The 18888-nt window shown below is 43.9% G+C and overlaps 1 protein-coding gene across 1 annotated transcript in view; it reads left to right on the forward strand.

Moving 5' to 3' along the window:
* Positions 1-17117, forward strand: part of wnt4 (wingless-type MMTV integration site family, member 4) — a 118483-nt gene extending 101366 nt beyond the window's left edge. Inside the window, exons 2-6 of the mRNA XM_061924010.1 lie at positions 4664-4745; positions 7084-7237; positions 7325-7456; positions 7835-7977; positions 14730-17117. Coding sequence (XP_061779994.1) covers positions 4664-4745; positions 7084-7237; positions 7325-7456; positions 7835-7977; positions 14730-15200 — 982 coding nt within the window. The 3' untranslated portion in view covers positions 15201-17117. The remainder of the gene's footprint in view (positions 1-4663; positions 4746-7083; positions 7238-7324; positions 7457-7834; positions 7978-14729) is intronic.
* The last annotated feature ends 1771 nt before the right edge of the window (positions 17118-18888 follow it).

Below are 18888 nucleotides of genomic sequence, written 5' to 3' on the forward strand. Positions count from 1 at the left end.
TTCCTACTACGAGTATAACTAATGAAGTTGAACAATAGACTACTGACTGCATCTGAAGTACAACAACACCTGTGAACGCCTTTGAAAAAACTGCCAAAAAGGAGAGGACTTAAAGGGGTAAATCACAAGTTTGGACCCCAGTGCTCTACGTCTGCTAGCAAGGTTAAAATGTCAATGCAAGAATCTGCCAATGTGTTCACAGTGGTCCAAGTTTCTCGATACAACAGGAGCACTGTGGTGTTTTTAGGAATTTTCTGCAAGAATGCTTGTCTGCCAACTTTTGAACTTAACTCCAGGGCCGGGTCGCATTTTGCCCCCGGGCCACCAGTTGAATAGCTCTGAGTTACACCTTTGCTTATTTTCGACATTAAGCTATTGTAGTTTAAACATAACTGTGAGTATTTGCGTTTCGAAATAATAGGAACATTTCTGAAAAATGTTATCAAATGAGGCAATCACACGTGATATGATGCCACCAAGTAAAGTTGAACCTCTGAGGTCATGCACAAGCTGTCTGTTTGGATTTTTCGGGACCTTCAGATATCACAATATGTACCTAATATTCTACAGTTAAGAGAAAAATGAAGTTGAGGGAGTAGAAATGGAAAGAAGTCCGAAAACTGAGTAATGTTTTACTAACCTAAAAGGACCCATAGCGTCCGATTGAAATATCACCAACAAATTCTGTATGTATGCTCTGCTCCTGAAAATGAATCTGGCAGTCGTAGCTACCTGTACTTGGAACACCCTGTTTCCACCACCAGAGTCGATATGCCGTCCCCTCTTGGTGTGACATCATCTACAGAACCAGAGTCCATTTTCCTACTACGAGTATTTCATAACTAATGACGTTGAACAATAGACTACTGACTGCATCTGAAGTAAACAAGCTACAACAACACCTGTGAACGCCTTTGAAAAAACTGCCAAAAAGGAGAGGACTTAAAAGGGGTAAATCACAAGTTTTGACCCCAGTTCTCTACGTTTGCTAGCAAGGTTAAAATGTCAATGCAAGAATCTGCCAATGTGTTCACAGTGGTCCAAGTTCCTCGATACAACAGGAGCACTGTGGTGTTTTTAGGAATTTTCTGCAAGAATGTTTGTCTGCCAACTTTTGAACTGAACTCCAGGGCCGGCCGGTATGGTGTCATTCACGGGTCGCAGTTTGCCCCCGGGCCGCTTATTTTCGAAGCTATTGTAGTTTAAACATAACTGTCAGTATTTGCATTTAAAAATAATAGGAACATTTTCGGAATTCTGCTTTTATTCTAAAGGCCTGGCTTTACCGGCGACAGGTACGCTGATCCTTCCCCGGTGGTGCCTAGCGGACCGGAAGCTTTGCTGCTCTGGCGCTACTGAAAGGATTTCATTTTTTTTTTAATTTAAGTTAAAACAGTGATAGTCAAGATAAGAGTGTTTGTTAAGGACAACAGGAGGATTGACAGGTGTCCAATCAATTGGTTGAAATTTTAGCTGACATTCTTTGGCAAATTCCAGTACTGGGGTCTGCTAGGGTTCTCCCTTCAGAAATGGAATTAAACGTCGGAATATTTCAGGTTGTGCTGTTGCAAACACTGTGGAATATAACACCCAAAATTGTTACAGTGTCCCTGCAAAGTGCTGTCAATGATCCCACTCTAATTCTCCCCAGATTTGGATGTGTGCCACAGTTCCACTGAAACGCACACACGGGGGCTTTGCAGAGTTATGTGTGGTCTCGGGAACTCATAACCTCAGACCCATCAAATGGGCTCGAAAAACCTACAAGGGAAAACAATGTCCGCTCAAACAGAGTAATGGGATTTAATTTAATTAGTTTTTCTATCAGACTTGCTCCAATTAGCCCTCATATCCTGATTACAGTAGGAAATCAAAGTATGAGTAATTTGAGATCTGAGCAGTCTTTAGGCTTGTTATGCTTTAAATTTGCGAGCATAATTTGGGTTACAAGCCCTTCCCGCCGTCGGTTAAAGTACAAAACGCCAAACCAGTGAAGTTGGCACGTTGTGTAATTCGTACATTCGTAAATAAAAACAGAATACATTGATTTGCAAATCCTTTTCAACATAACTGCGATGTGGCCCTCGGTGAAAACGACTTTAACGCCTCTGTCCTAAGGTGAGGTATCACTGTACACGTATTTCTATTGTATTTTGTAAACGCTTTGGTAAGCAATAATCCACTTCTTATTGTCATTCTGTTATTGCGGCACTTGACCGGTTTCAGACTCAACAAGCGATCAAAACGACACATCAGGAGCGTTGTAGACGGTACACAATCAAGGCTCTGACCTCAAAGGGCGATTCAGTGAAAGCCTATTTCTGTAAACCACAGCTGGGCCTGGCGATATGGGAGTGAAGTGAGTCGGGGCAGGTGTGTGTGTGTGCTGGGGAGTCAGGGCATCGAGACCGATGTCATTCTCTCACACTTCCTGCATTGTGTGTGTTTGCGGTATATCTGCCTGACCTGTCTGGCCTGGAGGTGGTGTTTGTGATAAACCACTTTCCCTCCTCTCAGTGTACTCACTAGCAGTCCTTCACCCAAAACACATTCTCACAACGTCATGGGAACCAAAGCGCTGCGTTAAGAGTGATGCACCAAAGGATTTAGACCGTGGTACCTCAGGTTTTAGTCAGTTCTGAAAGGTCCGACAAATGAGATTCTTACAACATTTTGGGAAATGGTAAGCGGGGAAACAATTGCTATGGTCAGTGTTTGGCCGTGGAATAACCAACACAGTATACGAAAATCAGGGCAAACTTTTCCCAAAAATTCTAGAAATGCTGTAGGTAGGAAAACCAAAGTCCCACACTATTACAAATGTTAACAACTCAGTTCTAAATTATTCATATGCTTTCTTCTGAGGTTTTAATCTTTTCTTTTCTATGGATGTTCTTATTCGTCCAGGTCATTGTATTCTCAAGGCATTCAATCGATCACAACTGGACTGTTTGGTTTGTCGAGAGGACATTTTACCTCTGATCCAAGTAGATTAGAGTAGACTTACATTGGTCGGACTAGGTATGACCACTAGATTTGACCAGTCTAAGTCTAAGACTAGATCTGACCAATCTAAGTCTAAGTGTCACGTCTGCGTGGACGGTTCTCCTAGGATGCAGACGGAAACTCCGGGGGAAATGTGCCGGTAAGAAGATGATTTATTTACATAAATCAGGCAGGGATACTATAATACAGAACAGTGTGCCGATGGCTATGGCGAAGCTTAGCACATGAACAAGAATCAAGAATCATAGAAATAGTCAACGTAACGTGTTGCATGAAGCAAATAAGACAGCCAGACAGTGTGGCGAAAAACAGGAATAAGTAGCTCTCTGATTAGTGCCCGGAAGTAGGTGAGCGTCCCGAACTCTGATCAGAGGCAGGTGAAACTAATCAGCACCCGTGGTAACCAAAAACACAACAAACCTAAGGGTGCTGAAAACATAACTGAGGGAGTCAAACTAACTGAACAAAACATGATCCGGGCAACGGATCATGACACTAAGACTGCAGTATCTGATTAATTTAAGTCAAAGAATAGATCTGACCAATCCAAATCTTTGGACTACAGTAGATCTGACCAATGTAAGTCTAAGGCTAGATCTGACCAATTTAAATCTAAGAATAGATCTGACCAATCTAAGTCATACTTGCCAACCTTGAGACCTCCAAATTTGGGGGTGGGGGGTTTGAGGTGGGGGAGGCAGGGTTTGGTGGTAGCGGGGGTGTATATTGTAGCGTCCCGGAAGAGTTAGTGCTGCAAGGGGTTCTGGGTATTTGTTCTGTTGTGTTTATGTTGTGTTACGGTGCGGATGTTCTCCCGAAATGTGTTTGTCATTCTTGCTCGGTGTGGGTTCACAGTGTGGCGCATATTTGTAACAGTGTTAAAGTTTTTTATACGGCCACCCTCAGTGTGACCTGTATGGCTGTACACTGTTTGTATGGAGGAAAAGCGGACGTGACGACAGGTTGTAGAGGATGCCAAAGGCAGTGCCTTTAAGGCATGCCCCCAATATTGTTGTCGGGGTAGAAATCGGGAGAATTGTTGCACCGGGAGATTTTCGGGAGGGGCACTGAAATTCGGGAGTCTCCCGGGAAAATCGGGAGGGTTGGCAAGTATGATCCAAGTCTAAGATTACAGTAGATCTGACCAATTTTATTATAATGCTAAATCTGACCAATCAGTCTCAGACTAAAGTAGATCTGACCAGTCAAAGTCCAAGACTAGATCTGACCAATTTAAGTCTAAGACTAGATCTGACCAATCTAGGTCTAGGACTACAGTAGATCTGACCAATTTAAGTCTAAGACTAGATCTGACCAATCTAAGTCTAAGTCTAGATCTGACCAATCCAAGTTTATGAGCATGAACTGATGAAGCCTACTTGGATGAGAGGCCAAACGTCTTCAAAGACAAACCAAACAGTCCATCTGCGATCGATTGAATGCCCTAAAAATTTACATTTGACTTCTACAGATTGTGGTAGAAATGACCATGAATAATTTCGATTCTAAATGATTTTCTACTGTCACGGTACTTTATGGCTTGTGAGTCAGTCACTCACACTTGTTTTGGTCTTCTTTGCCTCTCTGTATGTTCTTCCACCACATGTAAATACCAGATGCTTAACAGTCCATGTTCTGTCCTGTCCTGTCCTGTCAGGTACTTGGCCAAGCTGTCATCAGTGGGAAGCATCCGGGATGAAGAGACGTGCGAGAGGTTACGAGGCCTCATCCAGAGACAGGTGCGTTGATTAAACATTTAGCAAATAATAACCAATGCAAAATATAAAAATGCTGCAAAACACGTCCTAGTAGACGGTCTACTGGAGGTGTGCGAGTCGTGAACGGGACGTTCACAAATGGGCAGTATTCACGAGTGAGCCTACTCGTCTCTGTTCATTGACTTACACCTGTTATCACTGGTTAAATCCAAATAAGGAAACTAGATAACATGTCACTAAATGTGCACATAATACTCTAACTACATTTGTACTACTGAATTAGCTTTATTCCTTCCTGCCAAAGCTTTATTGACACGCCCGACAAAACAAACAATTTACTTGCACGGGCCATTAATTTCACAGACTCAAATTTCACGTCTGCTGGACAAAGACTCAAGTTTCAGTGACTCGTGCACTCGACAGACTTGAGTTGAACTGATTCACGTGTGCTTTTCAGAGACACCATTTCATTTCTTGACTAAGACTCGAGTCTCACGTCTGCTCGACAAAGACTCAAGTTTTACAGTTTCATGTGTACTGGACAGACTTGAGTTTCACTGATTCACGTGCGCTTTTCAAAGACTCGATATGCACTACCACCACCATGCTTGACGGTTGGCATGGTGTTCCTGGGATTAAAGACCTCACCTTTTCTCCTCCAAACATATAGCTGGGTATTGTGGCCAAACAGCTAAATGTTTTGTTTCATCTGACATCACATGGACAAAGATAAGACCGTCTGGAGGAAAGGGTAGAAAATTATTGGAAACTCGAGACAGCCATGTTTTTTACAACTGTATGTAAACTTTTGACCACGACAGTACTTGTGTTCATTCATAGTTCTGATGCCTTCAGTGACAATCTACAAGGTAAATAGTCATGAAAATAAAGACAACGCATTGAATGAGAAGGTGTGACCTTCCATCCATCCATCCATCTTCTTCCGCTTATCCGAGGTCGGGTCGCGGGGGCAGCAGCCTAAGCAGGGAAGCCCAGACTTTCCTCTCCCCAGCCACTTCGTCCAGCTCTTCCCGGGGGATCCCGAGGCGTTCCCAGGCCAGCCGGGAGACATAGTCTTCCCAACGTGTCCTGGGTCTTCCCCGTGGCCTCCTACCGGTTGGACGTGCCCTAAACACCTCCCTAGGGAGGCGTTCGGGTGGCATCCTGACCAGATGCCCGAACCACCTCATCTGGCTCCTCTCGATGTGGAGGAGCAGCGGCTTTACTTTGAGCTCCCCCCGGATGACAGAGCTTCTCACCCTATCTCTAAGGGAGAGCCCCGCCACCCGGCGGAGGAAACACATTTCGGCCGCTTGTACCCGTGATCTTGTCCTTTCGGTCATGACCCAAAGCTCATGACCATAGGTGAGGATGGGAACGTAGATCGACCGGTAAATTGAGAGCTTTGCCCTCCGGCTCAGCTCCTTCTTCACCACAACGGATCGATACAGCGTCCGCATTACTGAAGACGCCGCACCGCTCCGCCTGTCGATCTCACGATCCACTCTTCCCCCACTCGTGAACAAGACTCCTAGGTACTTGAACTCCTCCACTTGGGGCAGGGTCTCCTCCCCAACCCGGAGATGGCACTCCACCCTTTTCCGGGCGAGAACCATGGACTAGGACTTGGAGGTGCTGATTCTCATCCCAGTCGCTTCACACTCGGCTGCGAACCGATCCAGCGAGAGCTGAAGATCCTGGCCAGATGAAGCCATCAGGACCACATCATCCGCAAAAAGCAGAGACCTAATCCTGCAGCCACCAAACCGGATCCCCTCAACGCCTTGACTGCGCCTAGAAATTCTGTCCATAAAAGTTATGAACAGAATCGGTGACAAAGGGCAGCCTTGGCAGAGTCCAACCCTCACTGGAAACGTGTCCGACCTACTGCCGGCAATGCGGACCAAGCTCTGACACTGATCGTACAGGGAGCGGACAGCCACAATCAGACAGTCCGATACCCCATACTCTCTGAGCACTCCCCACAGGACCTCCCGAGGGACACGGTCGAATGCCTTCTCCAAGTCCACAAAGCACATGTAGACTGGTTGGGCAAACTCCCATGCACCCTCAAGGACCCTGCCGAGAGTATAGAGCTGGTCCACAGTTCCACGACCAGGACGAAAACCACACTGTTCCTCCTGAATCCGAGGTTCGACTATCCGGCGTAGCCTCCTCTCCAGTACACCTGAATAGACCTTACCGGGAAGGCTGAGGAGTGTGATCCCACGATAGTTGGAACACACCCTCCGGTTCCCCTTCCTAAAGGTGTGACCTGTACTGTGTATATAATCAAGGTTGTATCAATGTCTTGTGCCCTCAACTTGACTTTCTGTAAACCATGTGTTTGCCGCCGCAGGTTCAAATCTGTAAGCGCAGCGTGGAGGTGATGGACGCGGTACGTCGGGGCGCCCAGCTGGCGATCGACGAGTGCCAGTTCCAGTTCCGCAACCGCCGGTGGAACTGTTCCACTCTGGAGACCATGCCTGTGTTCGGCAAGGTGGTCACCCAGGGTATGTTTGTCTACCTCAAACAGCCAGCACAACCACTTCTTCATCACACTCTTCTTCACTCTTTGCTTATGTGTGTGTGTGTGTTAGGCACCCGCGAGGCGGCCTTTGTGTATGCCATCTCAGCAGCCAGTGTGGCGTTCGCGGTCACACGGGCCTGCAGTAGCGGAGAGCTGGAAAAATGCGGCTGTGACCACAACGTGCATGGAGTCAGTCCAGAGGGTGCGTATCACCAGATCTCTTCTCCTGACAGACACCAGTCAGTACTCCAGACTTCTTTTTTTTTTTAGGGAATGTTATCGTTGTTTACGTAACCGAACTGAAAAACACAACCTGGTAACTGAAAGGTGCTGGAAGTGAGTGGTGCTTGTGGGATTATGGTTATTATCACTGACTCAGACTGTGGTTGGTAAACCTCGCAGCCAGGGAGCCAAACAATGAGACCTCTTATAAGTCAAATGCAAAGCTGCTGACTTGCGGCGAACGGTTTGCTGCTTCGACACTACGAGGATCACCTCAGACATTTCAGTGTTATTTGATATGGTGTTTTTGAACCAAAAAAAAAATGCATATTTAAGCAATTCTAATATCTTGTCACAGGATTCCAGTGGTCGGGCTGCAGCGACAACATTGCTTACGGGGTGGCTTTTTCTCAGTCCTTCGTGGACGTGAGGGAGAGGAGTAAAGGCCAGTCCTCCAGTCGGGCCCTCATGAACTTACACAACAATGAGGCGGGAAGGAAGGTAACACCACCTTGTCTTTATTGCATTGTCAGCATTTTTCATGTGTAGCAACCACGTCATGATGCCTTGAAATAGAACCTTTTAATGATGATTTTAATCTACATTTAAAACACTTCTTTGTGGTGTAGATGAGTGATTTTTGAAAAGGGTGCAGGGATGTCAAACTCATTTTCATTGAGGGCCACGTGGCAGTTAAGGGCCGCTTGTAACAGTGAATAATGTACGAATTCGCCTCTGGATTTCATTAATAATGATATAAATTAGAGATGTCCGATAATGGCTTTTTTGTGCCAATATCCGATATTGTCCAACTCTTAATTACCGATTCCGATATCAACCGATACCGACATATACAGTCGTGGAATTAACACATTATCATGCCTAATTTTGTTGCGATGCCCCGCTGGATGCATTAAACAATGTAACAAGGTTTTCCAAAATAAATTAAAAAAAAAATGCCAACATGGCGCTGCCATATTTATTATTAAAGTCACAAAGTGCATTATTTTTTTTAACATGCCTCAAAACAGCAGCTTGGAATTTGGGACATGCTCTTCGTGAGAGAGCATGAGGAGGTTGAGGTGGGCGGGGTTGTGGTGGGGGTGCGGGGGGTGTATATTGTAGCGTCCCGAAAGAGTTAGTGCTGCAAGGGTTTCTGGGTATTTGTTCTGTTGTGTTTATGTTGTGTTACGGTGCGGATGTTCTCCCGAAATGTGTTTGTCATTCTTGTTTGGTGCGGGTTCACAGTGTGGCACTTATTTGTAACAGTGTTAAAGTTGTTTATACGGCCATCCTCAGTGTGACCAGTATGGCTGTTGACCAAGTATGCTTGCATTCACTTGTGTGTGTGAAAAGTCGTAGATATTATGTGATTGGGCCAGCACGCAAAGGCAGTGCCTTCAAGGTTTATTGGCGCTCTGTACTTCTCCCTACGTCCGTGTACACAGCGGCGTTTTAAAAAGTCATACATTTTACTTTTTGAAACCGATACCGATAATTTTGAAACTGATACCGATAATTTCCGATATTAAAAAAATATTGCGGGTTTTTTTTACAACATTTTATGGTAAATGGAACAGTACCACTGTTTTTTATTTTGTTTTGTTTTTTGGGGGGGGAATTTTTGTGTTAAATGTACATTGGTTTTTCCAACATTATATTGTTAATGTAAAAACCGTACAAGTTATTTTTTACTTTGGCAACTTAGCTGCCAGTTTTTTCTACCGTAAAAACAAATGTACCGTCTTTCCATTTACAGTAATACACCGTTTAAAAAAACAACAACCGTAGATTCTACAGTCAAAAACTGGCAGCTCAGTGAACAGAATTTTAACGCAAAAAACAGTAGTATTTTTTTTTTCAATTTACAGTAATATGCTGTGAAGAACAAAGTAAAATTATTGTCATTTTTATTAATTTGATGGGTAGTTTGCTGTAAAGTTAAGTATTTTTTTTAAATTTTTATTCAGACAAAAACATGTTTGGAAAGTATGATAATATACTGTAATATTTGTTGCAATGATGGATACTATTAAAGTTGAAAAGGTATGCATTTTCAAGCAGTACATATAAAAATCAATTTAGTGAGAAAATATTAAGTACTTTATTGATATATATCATTTTCAGGTGTTTGCGTGCCAGATAAAATAATGTCGTGAGCCAGATCTGGCCCCCGGGCCTTGCGTTTGACACCTGTGCACCAGTGGTATGCGGGCTCCATCTAGTGGTACGCCAAAGAATCACTTGATTAAAGTACAGTGTTTTATATTCCTATCGTCAATCCCAGTGTGACTGTTCAAACTGTGTGTAATATATTAATTACACTTGTTAAATAAAACCTCTGCCTTGTTTTCAATGAATACTTAGGCATACTACGCTACTGTATTTTAATGTTGGCTGTTATAATAGTACTTAGAGAGCCATGTTTTTTCTGAGGTGGTACTTGGTGTTCTAGATTAGTGTTTTTTTAACCAAAACAATATAAAAAAATATTTATTTTTTTCAGCTGTGGGCCACAAACTTGTAGTACACTTTTCCCCCACTTGTGGCAGTAATGACAATATCAAACAGAAAAGTCTGGAGCCAAAGTCATAGATACGTTTTTTAAATGCAAAAATTATGACTAAAGTGGTAAAACTATAATCATTTGCAGGTACATTTTATTGACTGTTTATCTAATAAACATACAAAGTCCAGGCCAAAAGTTTGGACACACTTTCTCATTCCATCCATCCATCCATTTTCTACCGCTTGTCCCTTTTTTGGGGTGGCGGGGGGTGCTGGAGCCTATCTCAGCTGCATTCAATGAGTTTTCTTTATTTTCATGACTTGTAGATTGTTACTGAAGGCATCAAAACAATGGTGAAATACCTGAAAACATGTTTTATATTCTAGTGTCTTCAAAATAGCCACCCTTTGCTCCGATTACTGCTTCGCACACTCTCGGCATTCTCTCGATGAGCTTAAAGAGGCAGTCACCTGAAAATGGTTTTCACTTCACAGGTGTGCTTAAAGCTCATGGAGAGAATGCCAAGAGTGTGCAAAGCAGTAATCAGAGAACAGGGTGGCTATTTTGAAGAAACTAGAATATAAAACATTGTGGGTTTGAACACCAGAGTGTTGCTACTTGCAAGTTCTGCCAATTGGAGACTCTAAATTGGAATATCAAGGTGAGCGTTAATGGTTGCTTGTCTTCGTGTGCTCGTAAAGTTACGAGTAGAGATGTCCGATAATGGTTTGAGGGGAGGGGGGGCGGGGTTGAGGTGGGCGGAGTTTGGTGTATATTGTAGTGTCCCGGAAGAGTTAGTGCTGCAAAGGGTTCTAGGTATTTGTTCTGTTTGTTAGGGATGTCCGATAATGGCTTTTTGCCGATATCCGATATTCCGATATTGTCCAACTCTTTAATTACCGATACCAATATCAACCGATACCGATAAACAGATATATGCAGTCGTGGAATTAACACATTATTATGCCTAATTTGGACAACCAGGTATGGTGAAGATAAGGTACTTTTTAAAAAAATTAATAAAATAAGATAAATAAATTAAAAACATTTTCTTGAATAAAAAAGAAAGTAAAACAATATAAAAACAGTTACATAGAAACTAGTAATTAATGAAAATGAGTAAAATTAACTGTTAAATGTTAGTACTATTAGTGGTTACAGTCCGTAAGCACACAATCATGTGTGCTTACGGACTGTATCCCTTGCAGACTGTATTGATATACAGGTAAAAGCCAGTAAATTAGAATATTTTGAAAAACTTGATTTATTTCAGTAATTGCATTCAAAAGGTGTAACTTGTACATTATATTTATTCATTGCACACAGACTGATGCATTCAAATGTTTATTTCATTTAATTTTGATGATTTGAAGTGGCAACAAATGAAAATCCAAAATTCCGTGTGTCACAAAATTAGAATATTACTTAAGGCTAATACAAAAAAGGGATTTTTAGAAATGTTGGCCAACTGAAAAGTATGAAAATGAAAAATATGAGCATGTACAATACTCAATACTTGGTTGGAGCTCCTTTTGCTTCAATTACTGCGTTAATGCGGCGTGGCATGGAGTCGATGAGTTTCTGGCACTGCTCAGGTGTTATGAGAGCCCAGGTTGCTCTGATAGTGGCCTTCAACTCTTCTGCGTTTTTGGGTCTGGCATTCTGCATCTTCCTTTTCACAATACCCCACAGATTTTCTATGGGGCTAAGGTCAGGGGAGTTGGCGGGCCAATTTAGAACAGAAATACCATGGTCCGTAAACCAGGCACGGGTAGATTTTGCGCTGTGTGCAGGCGCCAAGTCCTGTTGGAACTTGAAATCTCCATCTCCATAGAGCAGGTCAGCAGCAGGAAGCATGAAGTGCTCTAAAACTTGCTGGTAGACGGCTGCGTTGACCCTGGATCTCAGGAAACAGAGTGGACCGACACCAGCAGATGACATGGCACCCCAAACCATCACTGATGGTGGAAACTTTACACTAGACTTCAGGCAACGTGGATCCTGTGCCTCTCCTGTCTTCCTCCAGACTCTGGGACCTCGATTTCCAAAGGAAATGCAAAATTTGCATGGTTGGGTGATGGTTTGGGGTGCCATGTCATCTGCTTGAAAAAACAGCAGCATCAGCGCAGCGGCTCTTTGAAGGGTCATAAAATCAAAACCGGAGCCGGTATTAAAACTCTTTCGATAACTTTTAATCAAAAGGGTTCAATCTCTCTCCTGTGTTAGTTTGAAGCCGAAACAACAAACACGCTCAGAGGAGATAATGTCTGAAGAAAGGTGAACCGGTTTTTACAAAAATGTTGTGTTGAAGGGGGAATAGCAAGCTTCTTGTAGATTTTTGCTGGGGGTTGTCAATTTATGAAATGTAGGTCTAAGTGAGACCTACGGAGAGGATTTTGTTTTATGTCTCTCCGACCTTCCCAGTGGGAGTTACAGGCAGTTTTGTCATTTTTGTCTTCCGAGGAGCAGTTTTTTCTCCGTTTTATTCAAAAATTGCTCTAGAGCGCAATTTTAAATTTGGGGTTAGGTTTTTTTATTAGATCACAATTTTTGCCAGTCCTGATGTGTGCGTTCAGTTTGGTGAGTTTTGAAGCGTGTTAAGGGGGTCAAATTACAGCTCAAAGAGGCAAAAGTGATTGTTTTTAGTACTTTTTTGTCTTGAAGGGGGAATTGCCAACTTCCTGTCGATTTCTGCCCGATAATATACAATTATAAAAACTAGGTTTAAGTCAGATCTACATAGAGGTTTTTGTTTCATGTCTCTCCGATCTTCCTAGTGGGAGATATAGGCAGTCTAGTTTTTTTTTTTCTAGGGAGCGCTAGAGCGCAATTTTGAGTTTTGTGGTTCGGTTTTTTTATTAAAAGACAATTTTCGCAGGTCCTGATGTGTGGGTCAAATATGGTGAGTTTTGAAGCATGTTAAGTGGGTCAAATTAGTGCTCAAAGAGGCGGCGGAAGAATAAAGAATAATAAAGAATAAAACCTTACAAATTCAATAGGTCCTTATGTCCCATTGCATAAGGACTCCCTTTGGGAGTCCTTATGCAATGGGCCATGCGGGCCCTAAAAACAGAAGAAGTCTGGACCTAAAGTCAAGTGAAAAAAATGTTCATTTGCAGTTTAATCATATTAACAGTTTATTTAGGAAACATATCCATCCATCCATCCATCTTCTTCCGCTTATCCGAGGTCGGGTCGCGGGGGCAGCAGCTTAAGCAGGAAAGCCCAGACTTCCCTCTCCCCAGCCACTTCGTCCAGCTCCTCCCGGGGGATCCCGAGGCGTTCCCAGGCCAGCCGGGAGAGATAGTCTTCCCAGCGTGTCCTGGGTCTTCCCCGTGGCCTCCTACCGGTCGGACGTGCCCGAAACACCTTTCTAGGGAGGCGTTCGGGTGGCATCCTGACCAGATGCCCGAACCACCTCATCTGGCTCCTCTCGATGTGGAGGAGCAGCGGCTTTACTTTGAGCTCCCCCCGAATGACAGAGCTTCTCACCCTATCTCTAAGGGAGAGCCCCGCCACTCGGCGGAGGAAACTCATTTCGGCCGCTTGTACCCGTGATCTTGTCCTTTCGGTCATGACCCAAAGCTCATGACCATAGGTGAGGATGGGAACGTAGATCGACCGGTAAATCGAGAGCTTTGCCTTCCGGCTCAGCTCCTTCTTCACCACAACGGATCGATACAGCGTCCGCATTACTGAAGATGCCGCACCGATCCGCCTGTCGATCTCACGATCCACTCTTCCCCCACTCGTGAACAAGACTCCGAGGTACTTGAACTCCTCCACTTGGGGCAAGATCTCCTCCCCAACCCGGAGATGGCACTCCACCCTTTTCCGGGAGAGAACCATGGACTCGGACTTGGAGGTGCTGATTCCCATCCCAGTCGCTTCACACTCCAGTGAGAGCTGAAGATCTTGACCGGAGGAAGCCATCAGGACCACATCATCTGCAAATAGCAGTGACCTAATCCTGCAGCCACCAAACCAGATCCCCTCAACGCCCTGACTGCGCCTAGAAATTCTGTCCATAAAGGTTATGAACAGAATCGGTGACAAAGGGCAGCCTTGGCGGAGTCCAACCCTCACTGGAAACGTGTCCGACTTACTGCCGGCAATGCGGACCAAGCTCTGACACTGATTATACAGGGAGCGAACTGCCACAATAAGACAGTCCGTTACCCCATACTCTCTGAGCACTCCCCACAGGACTTCCCGGGGTACACGGTCGAATGCCTTCTCCAAGTCCACAAAGCACATGTAGACTGGTTGGGCAAACTCCCATGCACCCTCAAGGACCCTGCCGAGAGTATAGAGCTGGTCCACAGTTCCACGACCAGGACGAAAACCACACTGTTCCTCCTGAATCCGAGGTTCGACTATCCGGCGTAGCCTCCTCTCCAGTACACCTGAATAGACCTTACCGGGAAGGCTGAGGAGTGTGATCCCACGATAGTTGAAACACACCCTCCGGTTCCCCTTCTTAAAGAGAGGAACCACCACCCCGGTCTGCCAATCCAGAGGTACCGCCCCCGATGTCCACGCGATGTTGCAGAGGAACATATTTTATTGTTATTTATTATGTCGGAATTTTTTACCGATAATTTCTGATATTACTTTTTAAAGCATTTATCGGCCGATAATATCGCCCTACAATATTTAAAACTCCTCTCCTGATGATGTGGTGCAGTTCTCCAAGCAAAGTTGTGTTACTGTCTTCTAATCGAGTTCTGTGTCATCCTTCCAGACCATCCTGGCTCACATGCGCGTGGAGTGTAAATGCCACGGCGTGTCGGGCTCGTGCGAGGTGAAGACCTGCTGGAAGGCCATGCCGCCCTTCCGCAAGGTGGGCAACGTCATCAAGGAGAAGTTCGACGGCGCCACCGAGGTGGAGCAGCGCAAAATGGGCTCCGCCAAATTCCTGGTGCCTCGCAACTCCCAGTTCAAGCCCCACACGGATGAAGATCTGGTCTACTTGGAGCCCAGTCCGGACTTCTGCGACCGCGACCCGCGCACACCGGGCATGCTGGGCACGGTGGGGCGCCAGTGCAACAGAACCTCAAAGGCCATAGACGGCTGCGAGCTGATGTGCTGCGGCCGCGGCTTCCAGACGCAGGAGGTGGAGGTGGTGGACAGGTGCAGCTGCAAGTTCCACTGGTGCTGTTACGTCAAATGCAAACAGTGCCGCAAAACGGTGGAGATGCACACTTGCCGGTGATGGCGCCGCGGGATGAACGCAACGCCCGGAGTGAGCACTGAGGACTGGATACCGCCAACCCTTCCACTAAACAGACCCGAGTAGCTGAGAGGACCACGGAGCATCCCATTCCTCATCTCTTCTCCATTTAGAATGCATCGTTCACTTCCTCCCTTTTTTGTAATGTTTAACTTATTTGCTGAGACTGAGGAGCTTATCTGGGATTGACTCAGAAGGAGGGGGGTGGACGCATGGAGATAAGGAGGGATAAACAGCCCCCCTGGATGGGTGGGGTTAAGAGATTTGGGTCTAGAGGAGAGCTCTGTCCTTTGCTGCTGCTTCAACGATCCAACGGACACAAAGGAAAGACTGAACCAGTCACAGGTGGACCTTCTGTGTGCTTTCTGTGTTAATGGCTGCACTGAGCTTTATTAACAAAAACCCAAAACCAGTGAAGTTGGCACGTTGTGTAATTCGTAAATAAAAACCGAATACAATGATTTGCAAATCTTTTTCAACTTATATTCAATTGAATAGGCTGCAAAGACAAGATATTTAACGTTCGAACAGAGAAATTTAATTGTTTTTGCAAATAATCATTAAAAAGTTGGCACTGGGGCATTTTTACCACTGTGTTACATGGCCTTTCCTTTTAACAACACTCAATAAACATTTGGGAACTGAGGAGACCAATTTTTGAAGCTTTTCAGGTGGAATTCTTTCCCATTCTTGCTTGATGTACAGCTTAAGTTGTTCAACAGTCCGGGGGTCTCCTTTGTGGTATTTTAGGCTTCATAATGCGCTACACATTTTCAATGGGAGACAGGTCTTTTACTACGAAGCCACACTGTTGTAACACGTAGCTTGGCATTATCTTGCTGAAATAAGCAGGGGCGTCCATGATAACGTTGCTTGGATGGCAACATATGTTGCTCCAAAACCTGTATGTACCTTTCAGCATTAATGGTGCCTTCACAGATGTGTAAGTTACCCATGCCTTGGGCACTAATACACCCCCATACCATCACAGATGCTGGCTTTTGAACTTTGCGCCTATAACAATCCGAATGGTTCTTTTCCTCTTTGGTCCTAAGGACACGACGTCCACAGTTTCCAAAAACAATTTGAAATGTTGTCACACCAAAGAACACTTTTCCACTTTGCATCAGTCCATCTTAGATGAGCTCAGGCCCAGTGAAGTCGGCTGCATTTCTGGGTGTTGTTGATAAATGGCTTTCGCTTTGCGTAGTAGAGGTTTAACTTGCACTTACGGATGTAGCGGCAAACTGTAATTACTGACAGTGGTTTTCTGAAGTCTTCCTGAGTCCATGTGGTGATATCCTTTACAGAATGATGTCGCTTTTTGATGCAGTATCGCCTGAGGGATCGAAGGTCACTAATATCATCTCCAGATTCTCTGAACCTTTTGATGATATTACAGATGCTGACTTTTGAACTTTGCGCCTAGAACAATCCTGGATTGTTTCCTCTTTGGTCCAAATGAGCTAATATTTGCAAAAAATAATTACGTTTTCCAGTTCGAACGTTAAATATCTTGTCTTTGCAGTCTATTCAATTGAATATAAGTTGAAAAGGATTTGCAAATCATTGTATTCTGTTTTTATTTACCATTTACACCACGTGCCAACTTCACTGGTTTTGGGGTTTTTGTACATGCATAGGGAAATAATTCCGAGTGAAATCCACTATCAGCGCCTTCCTATGTCAACTCACAGCATGAGCACAAGTGACGGGCATCGGGCACAAAAATACGACAACCTCATCATACTCAGATCAGCATCACCATCCGCACCACCAATAAAACACAGTAACCTAAACCTTGTTTCTAGTTGGGTTCAGTTTGTAACAAAATGTGTTTTTTTTCCCATTCGATAACTAATGAAATCAATAAGGCTTGAAAGGGTGACGTAGTGAACGCAATGCATTGTGGGTTTTATGGGCATCTGGGTAGCTGTCCTAAATTTGTGTCCTTTTCTTTGGCAAGTTCAAAACATGCAGAAAAAACGATTTAGTGGTATTTATCTGGCAAGTTTGATTCAAAGACTGGGTTTTTGTACCAGGCTGTTCACGTTAGCCGAACTCGCTGCGGGCTACAAATAAAGTACCGTATTTTTCGGACTATAATACAATTTTCTCAAAAATCGACAGTGCGCCTTATAACCCGGTGCGCCTAATGTACGGAATAATTATGCTTGTGCTTACCGACCTCGAAGCTATTTTATTTGGTACATGGTGTAATGTTAAGTGTGACCAGTAGATGGCAGTCACACATAAGTGAGTACACGTGTGTGTAGACTGCAATATGACGCCAGTAAACAAAACTAAAACTTTTAGAACATTACACACGGCACTCAAAAATCGGTCAAAATGTTTTAGTATGACTTTGAAGCCGCACCACTTTTGATGGATTGTCGGCCCGTTATTATGGTGCGTGTATAAGGACCGCAAAATGGCACCCTTTAGCAGACATATTATCTGCCGTTTTGTTTCACAATATTACGCAAAACCAACATTTCTTACCTTCTGGTACTTGCTGATCTGTATTTGAGATCTGCATAAGTCCTGAAAATTTGCGCAAGTCCGCCACTGTAGTCCGTGCCGATACCGTAGCCGATAAGCTTCTTCTTTTTCTCGATCTTCTTGTTATGGGACATTCATCCTCCGCTGTTGCCATTTCTAATATAAAGTAGTGTAAAGTTCTTACTTATATCTGTCAGTGAACTCGCCATGAAAGCGCCAAAACATACCGGTGTAGTGAGTTTACATTATTCACCCAAGGAACTTTAGTTATTAGAGGGTTCCGGTCGGACGGTTTTTACAGATGATCTGTAAAACTTAATCTATGCAACATTTTGACCAAAGAACCACCATGACATGTTATGTCATACTTGCCAACCCTCCCGGATTTTCCGGGAGACTCCCGAAATTCAGCGCCTCTCCCAAAAACCTCCCGGGACAAATTTTCTCCCGAAAATCTCCCGAAATTCAGGTCATGGACCTGAGTCCGCTAACCCACAATACAACCAGCATACCTGCCCAATCACGTTATAAGTGTAGAATGATGGAGGGCGAGTTCTTGGTTTCTTATGTGGGTTTATTGTTAGGCAGTTTCATTAGCGTCCTCCCAGCGCGGCAACAACACACAACAACAGCAGTCACGTTTTTGTATACCGTAAAGCAGTTGGTCTGCAGTAAACAGCAATGTTGTGACACTCTTAAACAGCACTGCATTTGATGAAAGCACTTTTGTGCGTGCCACACATCAATGAGAGGGTGTTCAGCACGGTTAGAAAAATAGTGACAGAGAATAGAACAAGGATGGACAATTCAACCCTTAACTCAACAATGAGTAGATGAGTGTTATGTGTGTGTATATGTGTAAATAAATGAACACTGAAATTCAAGTATTTATTATGTATATATATATATATAATAAAATGTATGTATATATATCTAACAAATACTTGACGTTCAGTGAATTCTAGCTATATATATATACATATAGCTAGAATTCACTGAACGTCAAGTATTTGTTATATATATATATATATATATATATATATATATATATATATATATATATATATATATATATATATATATGAAATACTTGACTTGGTGAATTCTAGCTGTAAATATACTCTTCCCCTTTTAGCCACGCCCCCAACCACGCACCCCTCCCACCCCA

Source organism: Nerophis lumbriciformis, linkage group LG28 (assembly GCF_033978685.3).
Source record: "Nerophis lumbriciformis linkage group LG28, RoL_Nlum_v2.1, whole genome shotgun sequence".
NCBI lineage: Eukaryota > Metazoa > Chordata > Actinopteri > Syngnathiformes > Syngnathidae > Nerophis > Nerophis lumbriciformis.